Here is a 20987-nt window from a genome sequence, read left to right on the forward strand (position 1 = left end):
ATGCTATCCCTCAGGAGGCTTCCACTGGATTCTTTGTACCCAGCAGACCAAAAAGGTAAAGAGAGAAAACATGGAAGATTATTCAGGAGGTCCAGGGGCCAAGACTTGATGTGGCCCACATTACTTCTGCCCACAGTGCATTGACCAGAATGAGCACAAGGCCCTGATTAGGTGGAGGAGGCTGGGAAATACAGTCTTCCTGTGTATACAACAGATTGTGATGGTGTTGTCACTGCCATGTCACACCCAGAGAGGCTGTACAGCCAGACAAATCAGTAATTCCCCATGATATTCCCTAAGACAAGAGCATTTTGACACTATTTAAAAAGATTTGTCTTAGAGATAATTAACCAAAAGCCATTCTTATAGAAGTGAGGTACCAGGCACTGTGCCTCAGACCTGCAGTCCCAGCCACTCGGGAGACTGAGGAAGATGGCAAGTTTGAGGTCAGCCTTGGCCAGTTAGCAAGACCCTGTCTCAAAATAAAAAATAAAAAGGCCTAGGGATGCTCAGTGGTAGAGTTCCCCTGTATTCAGTCTCCTGCACCCAAACTAATCTTGACCCAGGAATAAAATCTCAGGGAAGGGCCTAAGTGTAGCTCAGTGGTATAGAGTGTGTGCTTGGCATGTGGAGAGCCTGGGTTCAATTTCCAGCACCAAAAAAAAAAAAAAAAAAAAATTCCTGGGAAGCTGCCAGCACTGTCCACTGGCTCCCAGCAGGGGTGGAATGCCCAAATGATGCACAGCCCCAGATCCCTTGCTGTGGGTCAGCTGACCCTGCCAGAGTAACCTGAGTATGGCAAAGAAGCCAGTCTTGGCAGCTCCTGCAGTTGCCTGTCTGCATAGCTTGCTATATGGGTATCTCCTTCTGGATGCCCAGTTTCCCAAACTCCCCTGCATGTTGGTGTCTGCCCCGCCCCCAGGCTCCACTTTTAATTTCCAGAATGCCTACACATCCCAGCAGGGAAGCCTTTGCAACTCTGCAGAGTGTCTCTCTGGCTTTCCCGCCTTCTTCTTCCCCACCTCTGCTCCAGGGAATGTTTAAGGGGTTGTTTTCCACTTGAAGCTCCTGTTTTCTCTTTGCCCTGCTTGAAGGGAGCTCCACAGAGTTGCTGCTCTTGAGTTATGGGAGGGGCAGGGAGAGGACACAGACTGCTTTCAGCTTGGCCTGAGCCTTGTCCTCATGGTACAGCTTCATTATTTTGTTAGACCAAGGTTCCCAGAATAGCAAACAACTAGACACACCCATGTTTAAATGTTAGCACCAAAGCTCATTCCAAACAAGAAATAGAATTGTATTTCTGTTTGGAAGGCTTGGTTAATCCACACTTGAGCTTTTTCTATTCATGTGGACAATGAGGAATTGGTGGGACTCAGTTCTCTGACTCCATGGCTGAGGAATTGTGATGAAATGTCTTTTGCCAGTTCCCTTTCTTGTTTATTTGTAACCCTGCTTAGTTTTTCTCAACTGAAAGACCACTTTCTCCCCAAATGCCACAATGTTAAGAGTTGTCACTTCTCGCTCAGGTGTGGGAGTTGACAGCTTCCAAGAGTGGAGCCTTAGTGAGGAAGAGTTTCAGGTGACTGGGAAGCATATGAAGTGGCTTTTGTGTTGGTTGCTGGAGTGCTGGTGACAGTGGAGCAGGTGCCTGGTGGTGGGACAGGAGGCAGATGTCGCTGATCTTTATCATTGGGCAGGAGGTCCAACCTGCTTTCCTCTGTGTCACAATAAACCTTGTTAAAAATCCACAAGAAAAAAAAGTCGAAAAGCAGTATAAGGTTGATGTGGCATCCACAGTGAAAAGTGTTAGAAAGAACGGGGGTTTAGAGTCCAAGTTAGTTGAGGGCACCCAAAGGTTAACATTGACAGAAGATTGACAATGACCTCTGAGACCCTCCTTCTAGCTCTTCTCCAAATTTATTTTAAAGAAGAAAGTAGAAAACTCTTTTTAGTTTCCAAGAGGTTACTGTTCTGGCTGGCTTGACCTCTTCTGATGATCCTTGGATGAAATAGAATAGCTCAGGGGAGTCTGGGTGTCATAGCCAAGCAGGAAGCAGCTTTCTGCTGGTGGTGGGACTGACTGGGCATGAACATTTATCCATCTGGTGAATGTGCAGCGTGTGTTATAACTGTAAAGAAATCACCTTCTAGAGACTCAATCCTGTTCATTAATCTAGCTGTCCTGGGTAGTTTTAAAAGCACTATTTTAATGCTGTCAAAAATAATCTTAAAAATTGGGCTGTGGCTGTGGCTCAGTGGTAGAGTGCTCGCCTAGCATGCATGAGGCACTGGGTTCGATCCTCACCACCACATAAAAGTAAAATGGTAGAATGAGGATACTGTGTCCACCTGTAACTAAAAAATAAATATTTTAAAAAAATAATCTTAAAAATCTACTGAAAAGTTAACAGTATTATATCGGGTATATATCAATTTTGGCTAATACAAAATGCATGCGCAACACACACTCAGGGGATCAACTTCTTCAGATTGTGTGTTTATCAACCTGAGATATGCCCTTTTCTGCATTTTTATGGTTCTGGGGGTCATACCCCAGATCTTGCATATGCTAGGCAAGCATTCCACCACTGAGTCACATCCCCAGGCCTGTGTTTTGTTTTATGCACTAGATCTGTTACTTTTATGTTATGAGGGAACTGACCCTAAACAAAAACAAAAAACAAATAAACAAACAAAAAGTAGCCATGATGTGAATCTGCGCATTAAAAGAGGAACCTAAATAAATGAAATCACAGGGAATCCCTCAGTTATCTTTTTAACCAACAGTTCCATCTCCCCCTCTCTTTAAACTTACTGCTGAAACTAACGAAAAAGTAGGATTAACTAATTTGGCTGTGTTTTTCCTCCCTTTCTTCATCAGTGTCTGATGGAGATGCTGTAATTAGCAATATAATGAGAAGTGAAGGGTAAACAAGAAATATTATTCCCAGAACACACATCAAGTTTTGGAAGACTATAACAGGAAAACCAGCCCTAGATGATTATTATTTTTTTTATGCTTAAGCAAAGAGTCTGTACCTAGAGTTCTATGTACAGATATTTCTAGGCAAAGAGGAAACTACGTTGATGGCGTTGGTTTTAGGGAACTTGGTTTATGCCTAACTCTGGAAAGCTGTCATTTTGTATCTCTAGTGTGAAGGTTTGGGTCTCTGTTTATCTGATGCAAGTGAGCAGAACTCTCAAATATGGAATCTATTTTCCTGCATTTAACTTTTAATTATTGGCAAATAAACTGCTATTTGAAATATATTATTTTAAAAATTTATAGTAGATTTAAAGAATTTAGAGGTAGAAGGCTCTTGGCATTTCTAATGCTAGTCCAACCCCCTCTTTTCTTTTTTTCTTTTTTTTTTTTGTACTGGGGATAAGCCCAGGGGTGCTTTACTACTGAACTACATACAATCCCTTTTTATTTTGACAGAAGGTCTTGCTAAGTTGCTGAGGCTGGTCTTAAACTTGCAATCCTCTTGCTTCAGCCTCCCTAGATGCTGGGATTATAGGCATGTGCCACCATGCCCCGCTAACCATCCTTACTTTATTAGTGTAGAAAATGAGGCTAAGAATTGTGTGTTCTGAATCTAGGATTAAAGCCAGGACTCCCAAGTCCCAATCTACTGGTTTTTCCAGGGAATTCAGTGGATAGGGACACATTCTTCTGCCTGTGTCTCTAAGACTGTGTGACAACAACTGTCCTCTTTGAGACTTTATAAAGAGAATGCATCCAGTTTCTGACTTGCTTCTGAAAGTTTTTAACTTTCATTCCCTCAACTGGCTTTTGAAAAAAGTAACTAACTCCTTTTTCTAGTTAACTGAAATGTATTGAGAAGGAATCCCCACTGAGAATCAATGGGGATCCCCGTGTATAGGTTCTTCACTTTAACCATTGACCCTGCATGTCTTAATTGTCCTGTTCTAAGTGTAAACCAACTTGTCTCTTAAAGGTCAGTTTTGTGGCAGTATATCTAGATCAAAGTTATCAACACACACCATAGTTCTTCCTTTTCTTTGTGTGTTTTAAGTAAAGTCCACTTCAAGTAAAACGTCTTGAAATCTTCCCATCCCCTTGATTAATACCTCTAATGATATGCTCTGCTTGCTTTTGACTTATGCTAATGGAAGAATAGAATTTTCAAGTTGTTCACATGTGTCAATGATTATCTGGCTTATGTGTAGGGTGATAGCTATTTTTGTTCTTGGTGATGAAAACCATCTTCAGATTATAAAAACATAAATATCCTGTCACCAGGATGACTATAATTACGAATACAGAAATAATCAGAATCACTGGTGTTAACTTTGTTGTAATTATAGATGAAGTTAAAGGGTGACCCAATTGCTTGCAGACAATGGGTCTGAACAAGTGTTCTTGTTAGGAATAACTTCAGGGAAGGAAAGTCAGAAATAGCAGGGCTTTCGCTACAACATCTTTTATTTCTACAGTGTAATTTTTCATATTTCTCCTGATTATGGATATCCCCCCCCCCTTTTTTTTGCTACAAAAGAAAAAGCAAAGGAAAAGGGAAAAGGTTTGCTAAGTTACAATGATTCATTAACAACTGCCACAAACCCTGTTGGTGTTCTATAAATGAGATTTCTTGTGTGAAATCATTAATTGCGAAATGTATTTTTTTTTTCATTTTGCAGAACAAGGAAAAAGCAATCTGCATGTAACATCAGTAGAAGATGCAGAATGCCGCAGAACCAAGGAGCGCCTTTCTAATGGAAGCAATCGTACTTCAGTTTCCAAGTCTTCCCGAAATATCCCAAGGAGACACACTCTAGGGGGGGCCCGAAGTTCCAAAGAAATACTGGGAATGCAAACATCGGAGATGGATAGAAAGAGAGAAGCTTTCCTGGAACATCTAAAGCAGAAATACCCCCATCATGCCACAGCGATCATGGGCCACCAAGAAAGGCTGAGAGACCAGGTAAGGAGGTGCGCCACCCCTGCTTAGGTAACTCATTCCTCAGTGAGCACAAGGCCATGCCAGCTGACCGTCAGTGTAAGGGGAGAAAATGGTTTAGTAAATTGGGCCTGCCATTTGGCCATTCCAAGATCTCTTTTCCAGCTTGGTGGAGCAAAGGTTTAACCTGAAGGCTCATTCTTCTTCAGCAGCACAGCAAGGAAACAAGAGCTCTGACCAGAGAAGAAGGGCCCAGAAAGCTTACCATTTCCTGGAAGAGTATTCCCATTTCAACCACAGATCCATCTAAAGTGCAGGCAATGAAGGGGTTTTATCTGACTGAGTCAAAGCATGGCACCAACTACGATGCGCCCTGAAAGCACCGAGTGCTTAGCTCAGCGAACCAGTGGATAAATGAATTTACCAATGCATAAATTCCTGTTAGGGCAGAAGGGAGCCTAGGATGGCCTTGTGGTGAACACTCTTCCTCAGGCTGTTCTTTAAGCTTGCTTCCCTCAGCTTGCTTCTCTTCTTTTTAATCATAGATGATTTCCTTCTGCGGGCCTTGCTTTCTGCTGTCTTCAGCGACTTGTTTTCTCCGTTTATCTTGACAACTACACAGATATCACCCAACTGTGGCGGGGGGTGGTTTTGTCTCTTGGCTGTGTGCAATTACTTTTTAGCAGACAGAGCAGGTTTGGGGTCATAGGAGATGTGAAGCCTCCTCTGTGGACCTCTCTGGCATGTTATCAGATTGAACTTTGAGTACAGAAAAGGTAGTCAAGGAAGCAGAGAGCACTTAGCCTTTGTGCATGGTGGGTGGGCAGGGGGAGGGGGACAGGCAGCGACTGATCTCTACCCTCCGGGGATAGAGACACTCTCAGGGTTTGTGCTCTACTGTCTTGCCAGCTGGTTGCCAAAATTATGTCCGACTCTCCCTGTATACCCTCAATCTCACGCATCCTCTTTTCTAGGGATCCTCTGTCAGAATGCCTACAGATGTGAGGTGTGTTCGCTCTTTGCTCACACTACCAAAAGGCAGTAGGCTCAGAGGAGGAGAAAAGATCCTGGTGAATGTCAAGACATGCTGGTGATTGAGTCTTTGGTAATTAGGAAAGGAAGTCTGTCTTTTCATTTTAAGCATGTACAGAAAATACCTCTATTTTCTGTTGATAGTAGGGTCACTGTGCATCTCGGAAATGGAATCTCTGCTCCTCCCTGTTCTGTTACTTTTTGAGACACACAATATTTTATCCAGAGCTGTTCAGACTGAGGAAACTTAAACTCAGATAAGTTACAGTTGCACAATATACTGAGGAAAAGTTGCAATTTGAACTGAAATAAGCCTGAACTCAGAATGCTTCTTTATTCCACTGTCTCACAAGTTAAAATGTCACAGCTTATAGAGTAGATAGTGTGGTCTGACTACATGGGCAGGAGACATGCCGAGAGGGTATTTGGGGACAACACTAAGGTGAAAAAGACTAACATAATTATGTGTTGAGTGAGAAGGGAAATATTTTTATTTAAAAGTCAAAATATACAGCTCAGCACTGGAGCATGTACCTGTAATCCCAGCTACTTGAGAAGCCGAGGCAGGAGGATTACATGTCCTAGACCAACCTGAGTAACTTAGTGAGACCTTGCCCCAAGATGATAAAAAGGGCTGGGAATGTAGCTCAGAAGTAGAACTTCTGTGGGTTCAATTCCCAGTACTGTGTGTGTGTGTGTGTGTGTGTGTATGGAAATTTACCTGTCAAAATTGGTATTCTTTTCTATTATGTTCCAAAAATATCTCAATTGTTCTTATTTGCAATGTCAATATTATTGCCACCACTATTATGATGGTAGCTTTGACTAGAAATACTATGTGAGCAGCTAATTGTAACCAGAAAGTTGTGAGGGGTACATGGTAGCAGATAAAATGGGATAAGAATATGGTTTGTGGTCTCCAGCTCTGGTCTCTTGTTACATACATCTCCTCCGTGGGGATAGCCTTGCCACAGCCAGTCGACTGTCCCTTCCCAGTAATGCAGGATGAACAAAAGCCACATTCTGTCTTTATTCCTCTTTTGTGTTCCATGCTGACTATTCAAAGTGGGTGAGATTTTGATGGACAGATTTGTGAACACATGTTCCAGTTGCTGCTGTGCCTTTGCAAGCAAACCAAACCCTTACTAGCCAGAAATAAGCTTGGGCATGATGGAAGTTCATGATGAAATTCACCTCATCTTTTGTTTTATTCCATTATTTATCACCTATTTTCCTGTTCTTTTCCTTTTTGTGGTACTGGGAATTGAACCCAGAAATGCTCTATCCCTAAGCTACATTTCCAGCTCTTTTCTTTTTTCTTTTTCTTTTTTTTTTTTTGGGATAGGGTCTTGCTAAATTGTCGAGGTGGCCTCAAACTCATGATCGTCCTGCCTCAGCCCCCTGAATACCTTGGGCTGCAAGTCTGTGCCATTGCACCCAGCTCCCAGTCCTTTTCTTTGTGACACCCTTTGTTCTTCCCAGACCTTTTCACTATGAAGTCTCCCAGACTTCCTCTGCAGGAAGAGCACATGACCAGCCTCAAGGAGGAAGTCCAGTGACTTAAATTCTGATGTGCATCTCTAGATACTGAGATTTCTCATGTCCTCTGCCCCTGGCTGCGTTCCTGGTTGCTTCCCCTTGGTCTTACTTATTGAGAGCAGCTCCAATGAGCAAGCAAGAGAGAGAATAAGATGTTGCGATGACATATCTGACGACTGACATGAACTATCCGGGTAACAGGAAAATCTAGGTTATAATTCCTTGGTATCAAAGACAATGAGAATGAGAGTATACCTTATGTTTCAAAATCTGAATCCAAACCCCAGAAGATTCATGGTTGAAAAACTTACATTTGAGTTTTAAAAAAATAAAAAATGGTGGTCAAGAGGTGTTTTTTGGCCTAAATTATTGAAAAGCAAAGGGTCACTTTAAGGCCCTTCTGCATGCCTGGAAAAGTGCATAACCACTAGTGCAGCCTAATGCTTATCTGCATAGGAACAGCTGTCACCATTCCCAGATCCCTGCACACTCCTAATCCTTTTTAGTTGTGCAGGCCAATCACCAGTGAGGCCTCCTGGTCTGGTGGCTGAGGTGTCACTCTGGGGTGAGACAAGGCTGGTTGGAACCCAGCCTTCACTTCCTGCTGATTTTGTGGTTTGGAGCTTATCTTTCTCTGTCTCAGTTCCCTCATTTGTCAAGGGATGACAGTACCTCCACCATAGAGTGCTGAGAAAGAAGCTGATGGAACCTTTTACCGAAGATTAAGCTTAGCATTATACTGTCCTGGTTTATGGTATCCAAAAAAAAAAAAAAAAAAAAAAGACTCTCAGAGGCTGGTATTTCAAAATGAATGTTTGAATTGATTTCATTTTTTAGAAACAAATACTGGAGTACCTGAAAAGTTTTATTTAACCCTTTATCAGAAAATAATATATTTCTGAAGCTTATGTTTTTCTTTCATTAAAAGCATCACACTCAGATTTTATTCAGTTTATTTTAAATCTCAAATGTATTTATTTGGCACTTATCATGGAAAAGGCATCCCAAGGAGTAAAAACTATAAGATGTGGCCTTGTTTTCAAGTCACTTGAAGAAATAATCATTCATGTACATAGATTAGTTCTTCAAGATCCTGTCCAAATGCCCTGTCTTCTGAGCTCGTCAAAACATCATGCAGTACTGATATTGCAATATCTAATCATGCCATTATTGTAGCATCTAATTGTGGTGTACTACAATTTTTTTTTCTTCCATCTAGAATAAGCCTTTGAAGGGCAGGAATCTTGTTTTAATCACTTTTGACACTCAGCATTTAGGTGAGCATTTAACCTAGATTAGGAATGATCAAAATATTTTGAATGAAGAAAGAGTCACTATTTCTATTACAATTAGAATGTGATCATTGGTACACATGAGAAAAAATAGAGCCCAAGAATTAAATTAAATGGTGGACTATAATTTGGGCAGTCACAAAGTAGTCTGAGAAACTAAGAAAGACACATAATTTTCCCCAACTCAAGAAGTCAGCATTTGAATCAAGACCAGAGCTTCGGAAGTCTATGATCTTTCCCTTCATGACAGACCTGGCTGTTGCTTCTTCCACTTTTAGTTCATCCAGCATTTGGTAACGGATTATATGCATGCTATTGGGTCAGGCAATAGAGACATAACCATGATTTCTGTTGCCACTGAAATTTCTTTAAAAAGGTAGATCTTCTTCAGTTGCAGGGTATAAAAAACCACCATTAAAAAAAAAATGATTTCTGGCTCAGAACTGTGGCACCCACCTGTAATCCCAGTGGCTTGGGAGGCTGAGGCAGGAGGATTGCAAGTTCAAAGCCAACCTCAGCAACCTAGTAAGGCCCCAAGCAATTTAGTTAGACCCTTTCTCAAAATAAAAAAGCGCCAAAGTTGTGGCTCAGTGGTTAAGCGCCCATGGGCTCACTCCTTGGTACAAAAAAAAAGATTTCTGGTTATGTTTTACACCCACAGAAAGTTGCTTCTTTGAAATAGCTCTGTAGTTCAACAGTGCTTCCTACTCTTGGTCTCCATGTAACCATACGGTTTGCAAATGCTCTTCTTTCATGTCTTCTCTTATAAAGAAATAGATATCCAACTGGCCCCCACCTCTAGAGAACAGCTTTCCCTTCCTTCACTCGGGAGTCTTTCTGAAAACAAAAGTTTTGTAGTCTTTTTCTCTCAGTTATTTGTAGAATTTCTATTTAGCTAACTAGACATATTGTACCTGCTTTGTGGCTACAATTAGCCTATGTACAATTCTCTTCTTATTGTTATTCCAGGGATTAAACCACTGAGCCACATCCACAGTTCCCCGCCTTTTTAAAATATATATTTATTTTAGTTGTAAGTGGACCTTTATTTTATTTATTCATATGTGGTGCTGAGAATCGAACCCAGTGCCTCACACATGCTAGGCAAGTGCTCTACCACTGAGCCACAACCCCAGATCCCCATAGCCCTTTAAATTTTTTTTTTTTATTTAGATACAGGGTCTCACTGAGTTGCTTAGGGCTGAAGCTGGCTTTGAACTGGCGATTCTCCTGTCTCAGCCTCCTGAGTCACTGAGATTACAGGCATGTGTCACAATACCCAGCTATTCTTTTAACTTTAAAATCTGATGTGTTGGGCTGGGCTTCTGGCTTAGCCGTAGAGCGCTCGCCTAGCATGTGCGAGGCCCTGGGTTCGATCCTCAGCACCACATAAAAATAAGTAAATAAAATAAAGGTATTGTGTCCAACTATAACTAAAAAATATTTTTAAAAATCTGATGTGTTCTTTTGTTCAACATGAAGAGGAAGAGAGACTTGAAGATGTTGCCCTTCCACATGAACATTACGGTGGACTAAAATAAGGGGATAAGAACATGAACAATGAGGGTCGGTAGGGCCTCAAGGCCTTTGCTCATGGCTGCTGCTGTTGAGCGCCCACCAGGCCTCTGTGGCATCCCCCTCCTCAGCCAGCCTTTTCTTGGACTTGTTCATGTGGAAACAGCACCAGAGCCTGCTTAGTTTCTCTGTGCCTGGTGAGTTCTGCACCATTTACCATTCTCTGCTATAGTCATATGTATTGAGCACTGAAATGTAGCTGTGCTGACAAGTCCAAAGCGAAAATCAGGAAGCTATCAGCATGTTTATTCATAAACACTCCAAGTCCTAGTTCGTCCTACTCTTTCAACAACCTTTCAAAAACTTGATTCACTGGAGCAGAGTTGTTGTATGCAAGTTGAAACTTGTGGCCTTGGTTCAGCCTCAACGTAATCTATTCCTTTGACTGACTTCTTCTTTTCAGAAGATATGTATACTTGATTTTGTCAAGAATCGTGGAAAGTTAAAGGCAGAGAACGAGAAAAGTTTTAATTGCATTTGAGTCAGGAGAGCAGGTCTGTAGAGGCAAACTCTAAGTTGGGAAGCTAAAGGCATTTTGACTCCTGTTTGCTCAAAACTCACAGAAAACTATGGAAAGTATTAATGGAGAGAAGAAAACATCCCCTGCACCCTGAATAAAAGAGGCAAATGTCAGGACCTGTGGAGTGGATGCCTTTCGGGAAACCCAGCATACAGAGAATGAGACAGGAAAGGAGAGCTAAAGGACTCCTGTGACCTTGACCTTACATTCAAATAGAGAAAACTCTCCAATGAAAAGCAGGGTTAATAGAAAAGAGAAGCAGTGATTACTAGACCTCAACACTTCCAATCATAGAAAGACCATGATGTAAATGACTTTGCTGGGAGCATCAGAGACGATGAATGTCATAGACTGAAGAGGGAGGGTGACATGCTTTCAGGACAAAGCAAGTAACATATTTTTGTGCAGAAGTCATTTGATGTCGCAAACAAGAATAGTGGGTGCAGCCTGCCTCTGCTATTTCTCCCTTCTGTAAACTATCTTTCAGTAGCCCGTTGGCCTCTTTCAAATAATAAATTTTAAGAGAAAAAAGAGCCAATAGAAGATGCATGTATTAAAACTGATGAATGGATCAGGGTAGTCTAGATTATGCTTCGTAACAAATAAGCCTTGTAGTTCATTTGTGGTAGTTCATGGAACGACACAAAAATGTTTTGTTTCTTCCACACACAAAGTATTGTCACTTGGGGACAACTCTCCAGAGAAGCTATTTGTACAATGACTTAATAATTCTGGCTCCTTTGGGCTTGTGATGATGCCATCTCAACAGATAGTCTGCCTAGTGCCAGTAAGTATGAAATTTACTCATGATCCTAAAATGGCTGAAGTGCCAGTCTCCTGCTTGCATCTTCCTTTACTAATTTGGAAAAGAAAAGGAGCTTGCAGTAAGGAAGCAGTGACATAAATGGTAATAGATGAGACAGATGAGCACTGGGAAAATGCTAGTATCGCCAGAGCAATACCAGCAGATGGAAGGACCATGGTGTCAGAAGAGAATCACCAGTCATAGCTACAGAATTTGTATTAGTGTGTGTGTAGCCTGTGTTTAATGAAATCCTAGAGCCCTGGGAGTAAAGAATGTGCTTTTTTGGAAGAATCAACATAAAACCATTTCTGGTCCTCAGAGAAATACCAAATAATCTTTATACGTCTAAAGGAGTGAGCATCAGAAACAACAGTCATCTAAACCTACATATGATGAAAATCAAGAGTAAAATTATGAACAGAAAGAATAATCTAATACTTATAGAACTAGATGCAGGAGCTCACCTGGAAGTGTTTTGAGAGGACTCACATTTTGAATTGTGACTTACAGGTTGTGGGTAGAGTGCTTGCCTAGCATGTGTGAGGCTCTGGGTTCCATCCCAACATTCCCCTCTCCCCACCTCCCAAAAAGAATCGTGGAGTCCTGGAAGTGCATCTCAGAAGATTTGGAATATGTCAAGTAGGGCATCAGTGAGCGAACAGACAGAAATCCAGGGGTTCCAGTTTTACTTGCAAAATTGACCTTCAGTTGACATTGATCATTCAGGATACAGAAAAGAGGAAAAAGCATCTAAATGGGATCATTCATAACGTGTGCCTTTTGATCCATGTTTAATTGGGTGCCACCAACCTCAGAATTCACTTTCATTTTAATTAGTGTTGTAGAAGAACAAGAGAGCACAACTTGAGAAGAGAGCTATATTAAGAGCACTGAGAAAAAAAAAAAGTCAAAATAAATTTCTACTGGAAAACCTGCTAAAGAGTGCCCGGAAGTAGGTGGGAAAGTAGGGGAGGCAAGAACCAAAGTATAGCTATGCAGTGGCAGGAGACACCTGGAAAACGGTAATCAGCAAAACCTAGAGAAAATTGCCACCAAATTAGACGGAAATTTTTCATATTTGAGGGATCTAAAAAAGACCAGTGTGATTTAATCCGATACACAGACATAGAACTCACATAGCAAAAGTCTAAATTACCCTTCCTGTCTTCACTGATCAAGCTTACTTCCTAGCCATTTATTCATTCTTCTTCCTGCAGGTGTTTCTTGGATTTATTCCGTCAAATGGTTATTTATCGTGGACCCAGTACAGGCTGAGCTCAGCTTTGGGCATTTATATAAAAAGTACAAAACCCAACCTCTGACCTGCCAAGGATACATCTCTTTAATGGAAGGAGTTGGAACTCTTGTGTGTGATAAAATGGACTTTATATATGCTGGGATGCCCTTAACTGCAGGGTTGTAGGTGAGTCAGTTTCCCTGAGGCTTTTTCTTAGTTGTAGCATGAGACAAACAATATGACTGGAATGAGGATTAGATTATGTAATTCTTTTCCACTGTAGCAGGTGTTAAAGACGTGTCAAAACTCTTCTCATTAAGGGGAAGGCATTCTGGTTGGAAAGCCAAGGCCAGGACACCTGGATATCTCCAATCAGTGAAAGTTCTAAATTGCAATGATCTAGACCAGCAGTATGTACAGATATCTTCTACAGAATCCTAGGTCTCCAGGCTGTTAATAGTTGTTTGAAGAATGGGGAGAAAGTTTAAAATCAGGGGAAGATTCTTGGGGTTAACCAAAGTGAAATGAATTTCTACACATGGATCAGATCTTTGTTGTTGTTAGTGATTCTGTAGTAGTGAGATTGAACCCAGAGCTCTCTGGGTTCAATCCCACTAACAATCTGCCACTGAGCTATATCTTAGCCCTTTCTGTTTTTGAGACAGTATCTCTCCAGGTTGTCCAGATTAGCCTTAAACATGCAATGCTCAAGGTTTTTTTCCTCTGCGTGCCCTCTAGACCAGACCTTAAATAAGTGAATAGATATTGACAGTGAATCTCAGGTAGAGATATTGGGGGCAGGTGGAAAAGAAATGAAATAATCAGCATTGGGCTGGGGGTATAGCTCAATGGTAATGGGTTTGCCTAACATGCATAAGGTCCTGGGTTTGATCCTCAGAATTGCAAAAATAAAATAAAATGTTCAGTGTTTCCCCAAACTATCTGATCCACAAAAGTATTGGTTTAGGGTCTCATGTTTTATGGGACATACATTAGGAAATGGTAATATGTATTTCAAAAATTTGCTGGAGCACAGAGCACCAAGAGAGCAGTGTGAAGGAAAGATTTCACACTGGAGATCAGAATTTGCAAGGAGTCTATGGGAATGATGGAAGACTCCAAGAGCCTTTTCCTAACTATTTCCCCAAAGCCCAGTACATAGCAGGTATTTAAATGTATCTATGGCCAGGAAACCAAGAGCTCAGGATTTGAATGAATAGGATCAAGGCATGGGAGCATTCTGATGGAGAGGGGAGGTCAAGAGAGGCAATGTTGAGACAATGGATATTGCTTCCTTGTGGCTCTAGGGGTAGGACAATCTAAATGAGACAGAAGTGGCCTTTCGTAAAGCAGGAAATCAGTGGATTCAAGAAGGAAGCCAGGTTGTGTTTGGCCTTGAACATCAGGAGAAAGTGTGGACCAGCAGATACAGGCCCTGTGGTAGCCTTGAATATGGCAGTAGAATAAAAGCAAAGTTTAAAGGTCAGCCTCTCAATACTCCACAAGACGGATGGTCGGAAGAGCGTGGGTGCTGACCTAGAAGTGACTGCAGTGTCCAGGCCCACAGTGATAGGCCCAGGGTGGTGGCTGGAGAGGAGCCCAGTCAGAATGGCATACCGACACGATATACCAGGTGTTGAGAAGGAAAAGGGGGACCATGTCATGACTGATGCAGGGAGGATGGGGGTGTGAAAGGGCTGATATGAGTGGAGCAGAAAGGTGACAGCTCTCAGTGGGGCACCCAAGGCCTGGGCTCTGGGGTCTCTCTGCCTTCTACCTTGGCCAGGATCTTTACAAGGCACCTGTATCATCTGACCATGTTGTGTGGAAACACTGGGGAACCAGAGAACCGTGAAATACCACTAGCAATAATCATGAAGAAACGGGTGGAAAATGACATCAGAATGTCACCTATTGGTGTCCATGGGATGGGGTGGAATTTGGAGAAAAAGATCTAGTCTAGAACTCGGTGAATTTTCTATTTTTTAAAAAATTCTCCCCTTGGCAGAGTTGCCACCACCTCACTTTAGCAACAGCCACCCTTGACACTGTCATCCCAGCATCTCTGTCCCATCAGGCCCACTCTTTCTTCTTCTTTCCAGTCCCCTAATCTGTGGTTTGCAAGGGGTAGCTGGATGACCTACACAGGTGTGAAGGTGAACTGTGCTGGGGCTGGCTGACGGAACTTTGAACGGAGGGCTGAATTTGACAAAGTATGGGGAGGGGACTGCAATTTTTGGCCATATCAGGAGGATTTGTCTTGTATCACGCTTGCACCAAAGATGTGTTTCTGCATTAATGCAATGATTCTGCTTCATGAGTATTTGCTGGGGCAGCCAACAGTCATGATAAAACTGCACCAGATGGTGAAGGGAGAGAAGGTGGGTGGAGTGGTGACTACAGGTAGTGACGGTAGGAGAGCAATGAAGGGCTTACATGTGGGGCAATTATGGGTGATGGATTCCATATTTTGAGTTCACTCTTCATCTCCTTTCTTCCTCCATTTTTTTGTTCCTTTCCTCTTTTCCTTTTTGTTTTTAAACATTTCAAGTGAACCAGAACTTTCTCCTACACAAAAGCAGGCTGAATATAGAACGTATAAACTGTATAAACTCCCAGAGAGCAAAAGACTTCTGTATTCTCTCAGATTTACTTGATATCTTAATTTTTTTTTAAGTATCAGTTTATGTATGTATGTGTGTGTGTGTGTGTGTGTGTGTGTGGTATTGGGGATTGAATCCAGGAGCATTCTGCCTCTGAGCTATACCATTAACCCTTTTTCAAAATCTTATTTTGAGACAGGGTCTCCTAAGTTGCTGAGGGTGTCACTAAGTTGCTGAGGTTGGTCTTGAACTTCGATTTTCCTGCCTCAGCCTCCTGAGTAGCTGGGATTGCAGGCGTGCACCACCATGCCTGGCTATATTATTTCCAAATAATTGTCTGCTAACTTGTTATTTTTAACTTATATCTCATTTCCTTTTCATAGTTTTTATAGTTATCTTGGTTTTCTCTTATAATGAGTATTAAAATTAGTTTTAGTGTTTCTCTTTTAATAATGAACACATTAAAGAATATAGGTTTTCTGACACCAGCTTGGTCTATGTGCTGTGGTTTTGCGTGAAATATCTTCTGTTTCATTGTTTTAAAGAAAGTTGAACACTTTTTAATTTTTATCTTGGATTTTAAGGATTAACTGAGAATATTTAATTTCTGAGTAGTTCAGATTATTTATTTATAAGTTTATGGATATGATCAGAGAACGCAGTTAGGCAAATTTCTTTAAATTTTTTTTTAATGGTTTGTTAAATTGCTTTGGGGTGGGAGTAGCCAAATACATAATGGAAGTTTGTAGGTATTTCAGAGTCAAAGCAGATCATCTGTTCTATGTTTATTAGGCACAGACATGAATGTACATACACATACACACACAACACATGCCTCATGTATTATTTCTATTATTCCTACTATTCATTTTTTCTCAGTTCTTATTTTTTTAAAATATTTATTTTTTGATTGTAGTTGGACACAATACTTTTATTTTATTTATTTGTTTTTCTGTGGTCCTGAGGATCGAACCCAGGGCCTCGAACGTGGTAGGCGAGCGCTCTACCGCTGAGCCACAACCCCAGCCCCTCATTTCTTGTTTTTGAAGTCTGTTTAGTTCCAAGTGAAATACAATAACATCTTCTCTGATTTTATTCTTATCTTGTTCTTGCATACATAAAAATTTTTGCTCTACATTTTTCTTCTTTGTTGCAAACAAACTTGTTATGATCCAATGTCTTCATAAATTGTCTTTTAACGGTAGTGTTTGCTAAGTTTTCTTCATGTTACCACATTTCATTTGAGGATGCAGCTCAGTGGTAGGGTGCACACTTAGCATGGGTAAGACCCTGTGTTCTGTACCCAGCATGCGTGCATAAATAAACAAATAAGAAAAGAAAACATATGTACATATACACACATATAATCACTTTTGATTTGTATTTGTTTGCATTTGTTAGGAACTGTATGTAACATTGTTTTGCTTCTTAAAATTCAGTTTGTTAGTTTTAATGGGAGAATTCAGTCCATTAACATTGAATGTAACCACCAGTGGATTTCATTATTGCCCTTTATCTTAATTTGATAGCCAATTTGTCTATTTTTTTAACTATATACAGTTCATTCTGGGTAAATGCTAAACAGTTTGTGTGAGTTTAGGTCTTGATAAGTTGTATTTGATATGACAGTAAGTGCTCTAAGTGAAAATACCTTAGGTTTGGGATCTATGCCAGAAAACAAGACTGTGGAGATGTAAACTGGAGTTATGAGCTGTGTTTTGTCAGGGTTCTCCAGAGAAACAGGACTGGTGGAATTCCTTTTTCTTTAGGGAAGTACAGTGTGCTCTTAGGGTCTTCTACTGATCGAATTATGGCAGGTAATCTGTTTTAGTCAAAGGCTACTGATTTAAATGTTAATCACATCTTAAAAATACCTTCCCAACAATATCTAAGAGGGGTATTTGACCAAACAACTGGGCACTATAGCCTAGCCAACTGACAAGTGAAATTAACTTAAGCAATAGACAAAACATGAATGGGTAATTTCTAAAACAAATAACAAAATCAAAAACAGCTGAAAGATCAAGGACTTAGCATTAAGGAATTAGCACAGCTGGGTTCCACTGATACAGTCAGAAGTCCAAATGTCCTTATTCTTTTGGTGATACCTAAAGTATGTCCTCAACTTAAAAAATATAAATATATACTTGTTTTTTTCTCCTTTGAGTGTTTGTCAGGTTTTTTTTTTTTTTTTTTTTTTTTAGATCAGAATGTCAGATTGCAGATATTTCCTGAGTATCTGGTGTTGCATCAGCCTTATCTGCTTCCTAGGGATCTGTTGGCCCTGGGGTTATGAGGGCTGAGCTCTGAGTTGCAATACCTTACCCCTGCACAGAGCAGTCCTTGCAGGCCTGCACACAGCCTGAAACTAAATAAATACCTCTCCTTCCCTTCTGCTGCTGTGCAGATAGAGCATCCCTGTCTCCACCTTGCCCGAGCCTGGCACCATCTATTAACTTTATATCTGGGCATATCTATGGAAGGTCTGTGTTTACACTTTGCAAAACCAATATGTACTTTCAGGTAAGTCTAAGAAATAAACACTTTTGGCATGGTTTAATTTACTTGGGATTTTAGTATCCTTAGTTATGAGCAGTTTTATTCAGCTAGGAGTAGCAGCAGCTGTTGGTTAAGCACAGGTGTTCTGAGTTCAAATCTCAGGTCCATCTGGGTTCACACAGACTCCAGCACTTAATAGCCATGTGAACCTGCTCCACTTACCTCTCTTTGAGGTTCACTTTCTCTGAGTTTCATCATACTATTGTTGTGAAGCCTAAATGGAACAATGATTGGTTATTTGAATGATAAAAGTTTTGGGTTTTTCTACTCAAAGAAATATTCCTTTCTACATGACAATTTCTACTTGTGTTTCCTAAGAAACAAAAATTCAGACTCCTAAGTGTTAAATGTAACCTCTTTTAGCAGTTATTTATATGCTTATATTTTCAGGGTCTTTTTCAGTGAGTGGTTTTCTACCTGTATTACAAAATACATTTGTTGAAATAAATTCAAGAGAAAGAAATGTATTTGCTTACAGAGGTAATTATAGATACCTATGATGTTGCTAAATTTAGAAACAAAATAGCTTATCTACATGCATTTCTTGAGCTCTGACTTAGTTGGTGGGGTTCCGAGTCTTAGGCAAATCATGCCATTCAGGGGGACTGAGTTTCATGTTTTCCTCATTTGGAGCCAGGAGGAAAAACCATTACTGGCCTGGTCACTTCTAATCAAGTCCTGGCATTTCTGCCCTGCCCTTGTGCATTGTCCTTATTGTTGAGATTGTTGTTGCCCAAAACATTCCCCACACTAAATAGTCCAAGATTCTCACATCATCATAATGATGTCATCCTTGGTTACAAATTCTTCACTCATCATTTACCTCTGCCTGCCTGCCCATGAATGGGTTAACCAAGCTGCTTTCACCTCTAAATTATTTCTGGGATTATCTCCATGTGCCTTTCCCACCTGATTCTTTTGGATCTCTTCTCCAAGCTTGATTTCAGTAAGCAAAAGCCGAGATATTGTAGTTTCCTAAATAACCCAAAGGGAAGATTTGGCCTATTAGAACAACTCTGATTGTCGAATCAGCTTTCACATGCTCTTCTCTCTAATGGAACTTTGAGGAATAACTGTAATTGAATTGTGCCTCCACGCCATCTGCAGATTTCACCAAATAAAACCTAGATCTGGTTCTCTCTTGTTTGTTTCACATTGTGTTTGTGCCCCATTGAGTAGAGCATCAGCTTGGGCTTCATCTGGATGTATTTTCAACTCACAGAGGCAGTAACTGAATGTCTGACAGTAGCCTTGCATCCAACTCTGGCTGCTATATTAAGCCAGTCTACTTCTTGGTTCCCTTCAAAGGTAATGTCCCATCTGTTGACTGGGAACTATGGCAATGCAAAACTCAGAATCATCAGAGGATAGGATCCAAAGCATCTTTAATTCCCCCTCTGGAAAGAGCCATTCTGGGTTTTTGAAGTAGTTGCATTGCTCTCTCTCAGCAAGGTGGAGAGGTTAATATTTTTGCTCTCTAACCTTTGAGGACACGTGCTGTGGGCCTGGTGCAGTTTGCAGCAGGATCTTTGACAAGTCTGAGCAGGCAGTTCTTTTAGCTATTGCTGATTCTCTGAAGTGTTGAATTGGATTCTGCTTGAGGCTACCTGAAAGTGCTTCTTAGTTCGTCCTGTGTTGTTTCATTGAGCTCCCTCTTCAGTCCCACTGAGGAACTTTATGCTATGGCATGTGACAACCACTAGATAACATTATGATAAATTCCTGTGGGCTTGGATCAAACTCCACTTTCTGGGGCCTCAGCGTCAACAATCGTAGACTTAAGGAATATTAAGTGTCTACAGTGAGTTTAGAAGCGAAAAGAGAGTGCTGAGTTCAGTGTTACCTAGAGGGTTTGTGTACAAATTTGGCAGAAGTTGTCCAAACCTGTGCAAACAGTAAATATTCTGTAAAATTTGAGATAGTGAAAGAAAGAAGGATCAAATATCTCTTAGATCTTGTTGACCATTCCTCAAAAGCCAAAATTAGATTTTAGCGTTATTCTAGTGACTTCCACAAACCAGGTTGGACATGCAAAAGATGTGGGTGAGTTAGGAAAGAGTTAAAAAATTCTCTACACCTTCTCCCACAACTGGCAACCATAGAGGCCAAGAGAAAATGTACACACACACACACACACACACACACACACACAAAACACATACACAGGCTCAGGCAGGGAACCTGTTTTGCAAGTTTTGCTGGTTAAAAAAAAAAATAGGAAGGGGTTTGCTGGAGAGCAGAGTGGGAAAGCCTTAGAAGTATCAATTGAAGATTTTTCAGAAACCTGAGTTTTCAAAGTAACTTTATCCTGCAGAGAGAGGCACACATGTGCCGCTGTAGTTTTTTTTTTCTTCCACTGATTAAGTGCATTGTTAGACAGGGAGGGGCAGATTAACGAATGCCTATAATTTTGATCATTGTTTTCTGCAAAACAGCTCAGGCTTTGAAAATGAAGCCATCGGTCTTGGCTAAGTTTCTGCCAACAGCACAAATTACACTGTGCAGAGATCCAAAGCCCCTAAAAAGGTTTCATTAATGAACAATTTCAGACGATTGTTTAAGTCTTTGCCTGACAGGTAAGGTTGGCATGTAGGCAGGTGGGGTTAAAGTTTCCATGGAGATTTATGATGTCATGCTTGAAAGAGCATGTCAAGACAGCCAATTTAACAAGTAGCTACTCAAATAGTCCTATAGGCTACAAGTCGGTTTTATGCAAATGACAAGAGTTTTACTGGGAAAAACTGCAAAAGAAAACAGTAGAGACATGGAAGGGGGGTTTACCTGACAGCTCGGAAGGATGACCCCGGAGTGCAGGAGAGACGAAAACTTCCAGAAGACCAGTTAGATTTTCTGCCTTAACGGCAGCCTCACCTGTGGCGCTCTGGGTGCAGGTAAATATG

General features: G+C 40.9%; 1 protein-coding gene across 19 annotated transcripts in view; it reads left to right on the forward strand.

Moving 5' to 3' along the window:
- Positions 1-20987, forward strand: part of Kiaa1217 (KIAA1217 ortholog) — a 417045-nt gene that overhangs the window by 131815 nt on the left and 264243 nt on the right. For 13 of the 19 annotated variants that reach the window (XM_058578583.1, XM_058578584.1, XM_058578587.1 and 10 more), the window contains exon 2: positions 4666-4949. The exons of 4 other annotated variants lie outside the window; for them this stretch is intronic. In XM_058578583.1, the coding sequence (XP_058434566.1) occupies positions 4666-4949 (284 nt within the window). Of the gene's footprint in view, positions 1-4665; positions 4950-15957; positions 20979-20987 lie in introns of those variants that run through there. 2 more of the 19 variants (XM_058578592.1, XM_046442243.2) reach the window with 2 other exon arrangements.

The sequence above is a fragment of the Marmota monax genome, unplaced genomic scaffold, assembly GCF_021218885.2.
Source record: "Marmota monax isolate L192 unplaced genomic scaffold, Marmota_monax_Labrador192_F-V1.1 WCK01_AAM20220418_F8-fsc00072, whole genome shotgun sequence".
NCBI lineage: Eukaryota > Metazoa > Chordata > Mammalia > Rodentia > Sciuridae > Marmota > Marmota monax.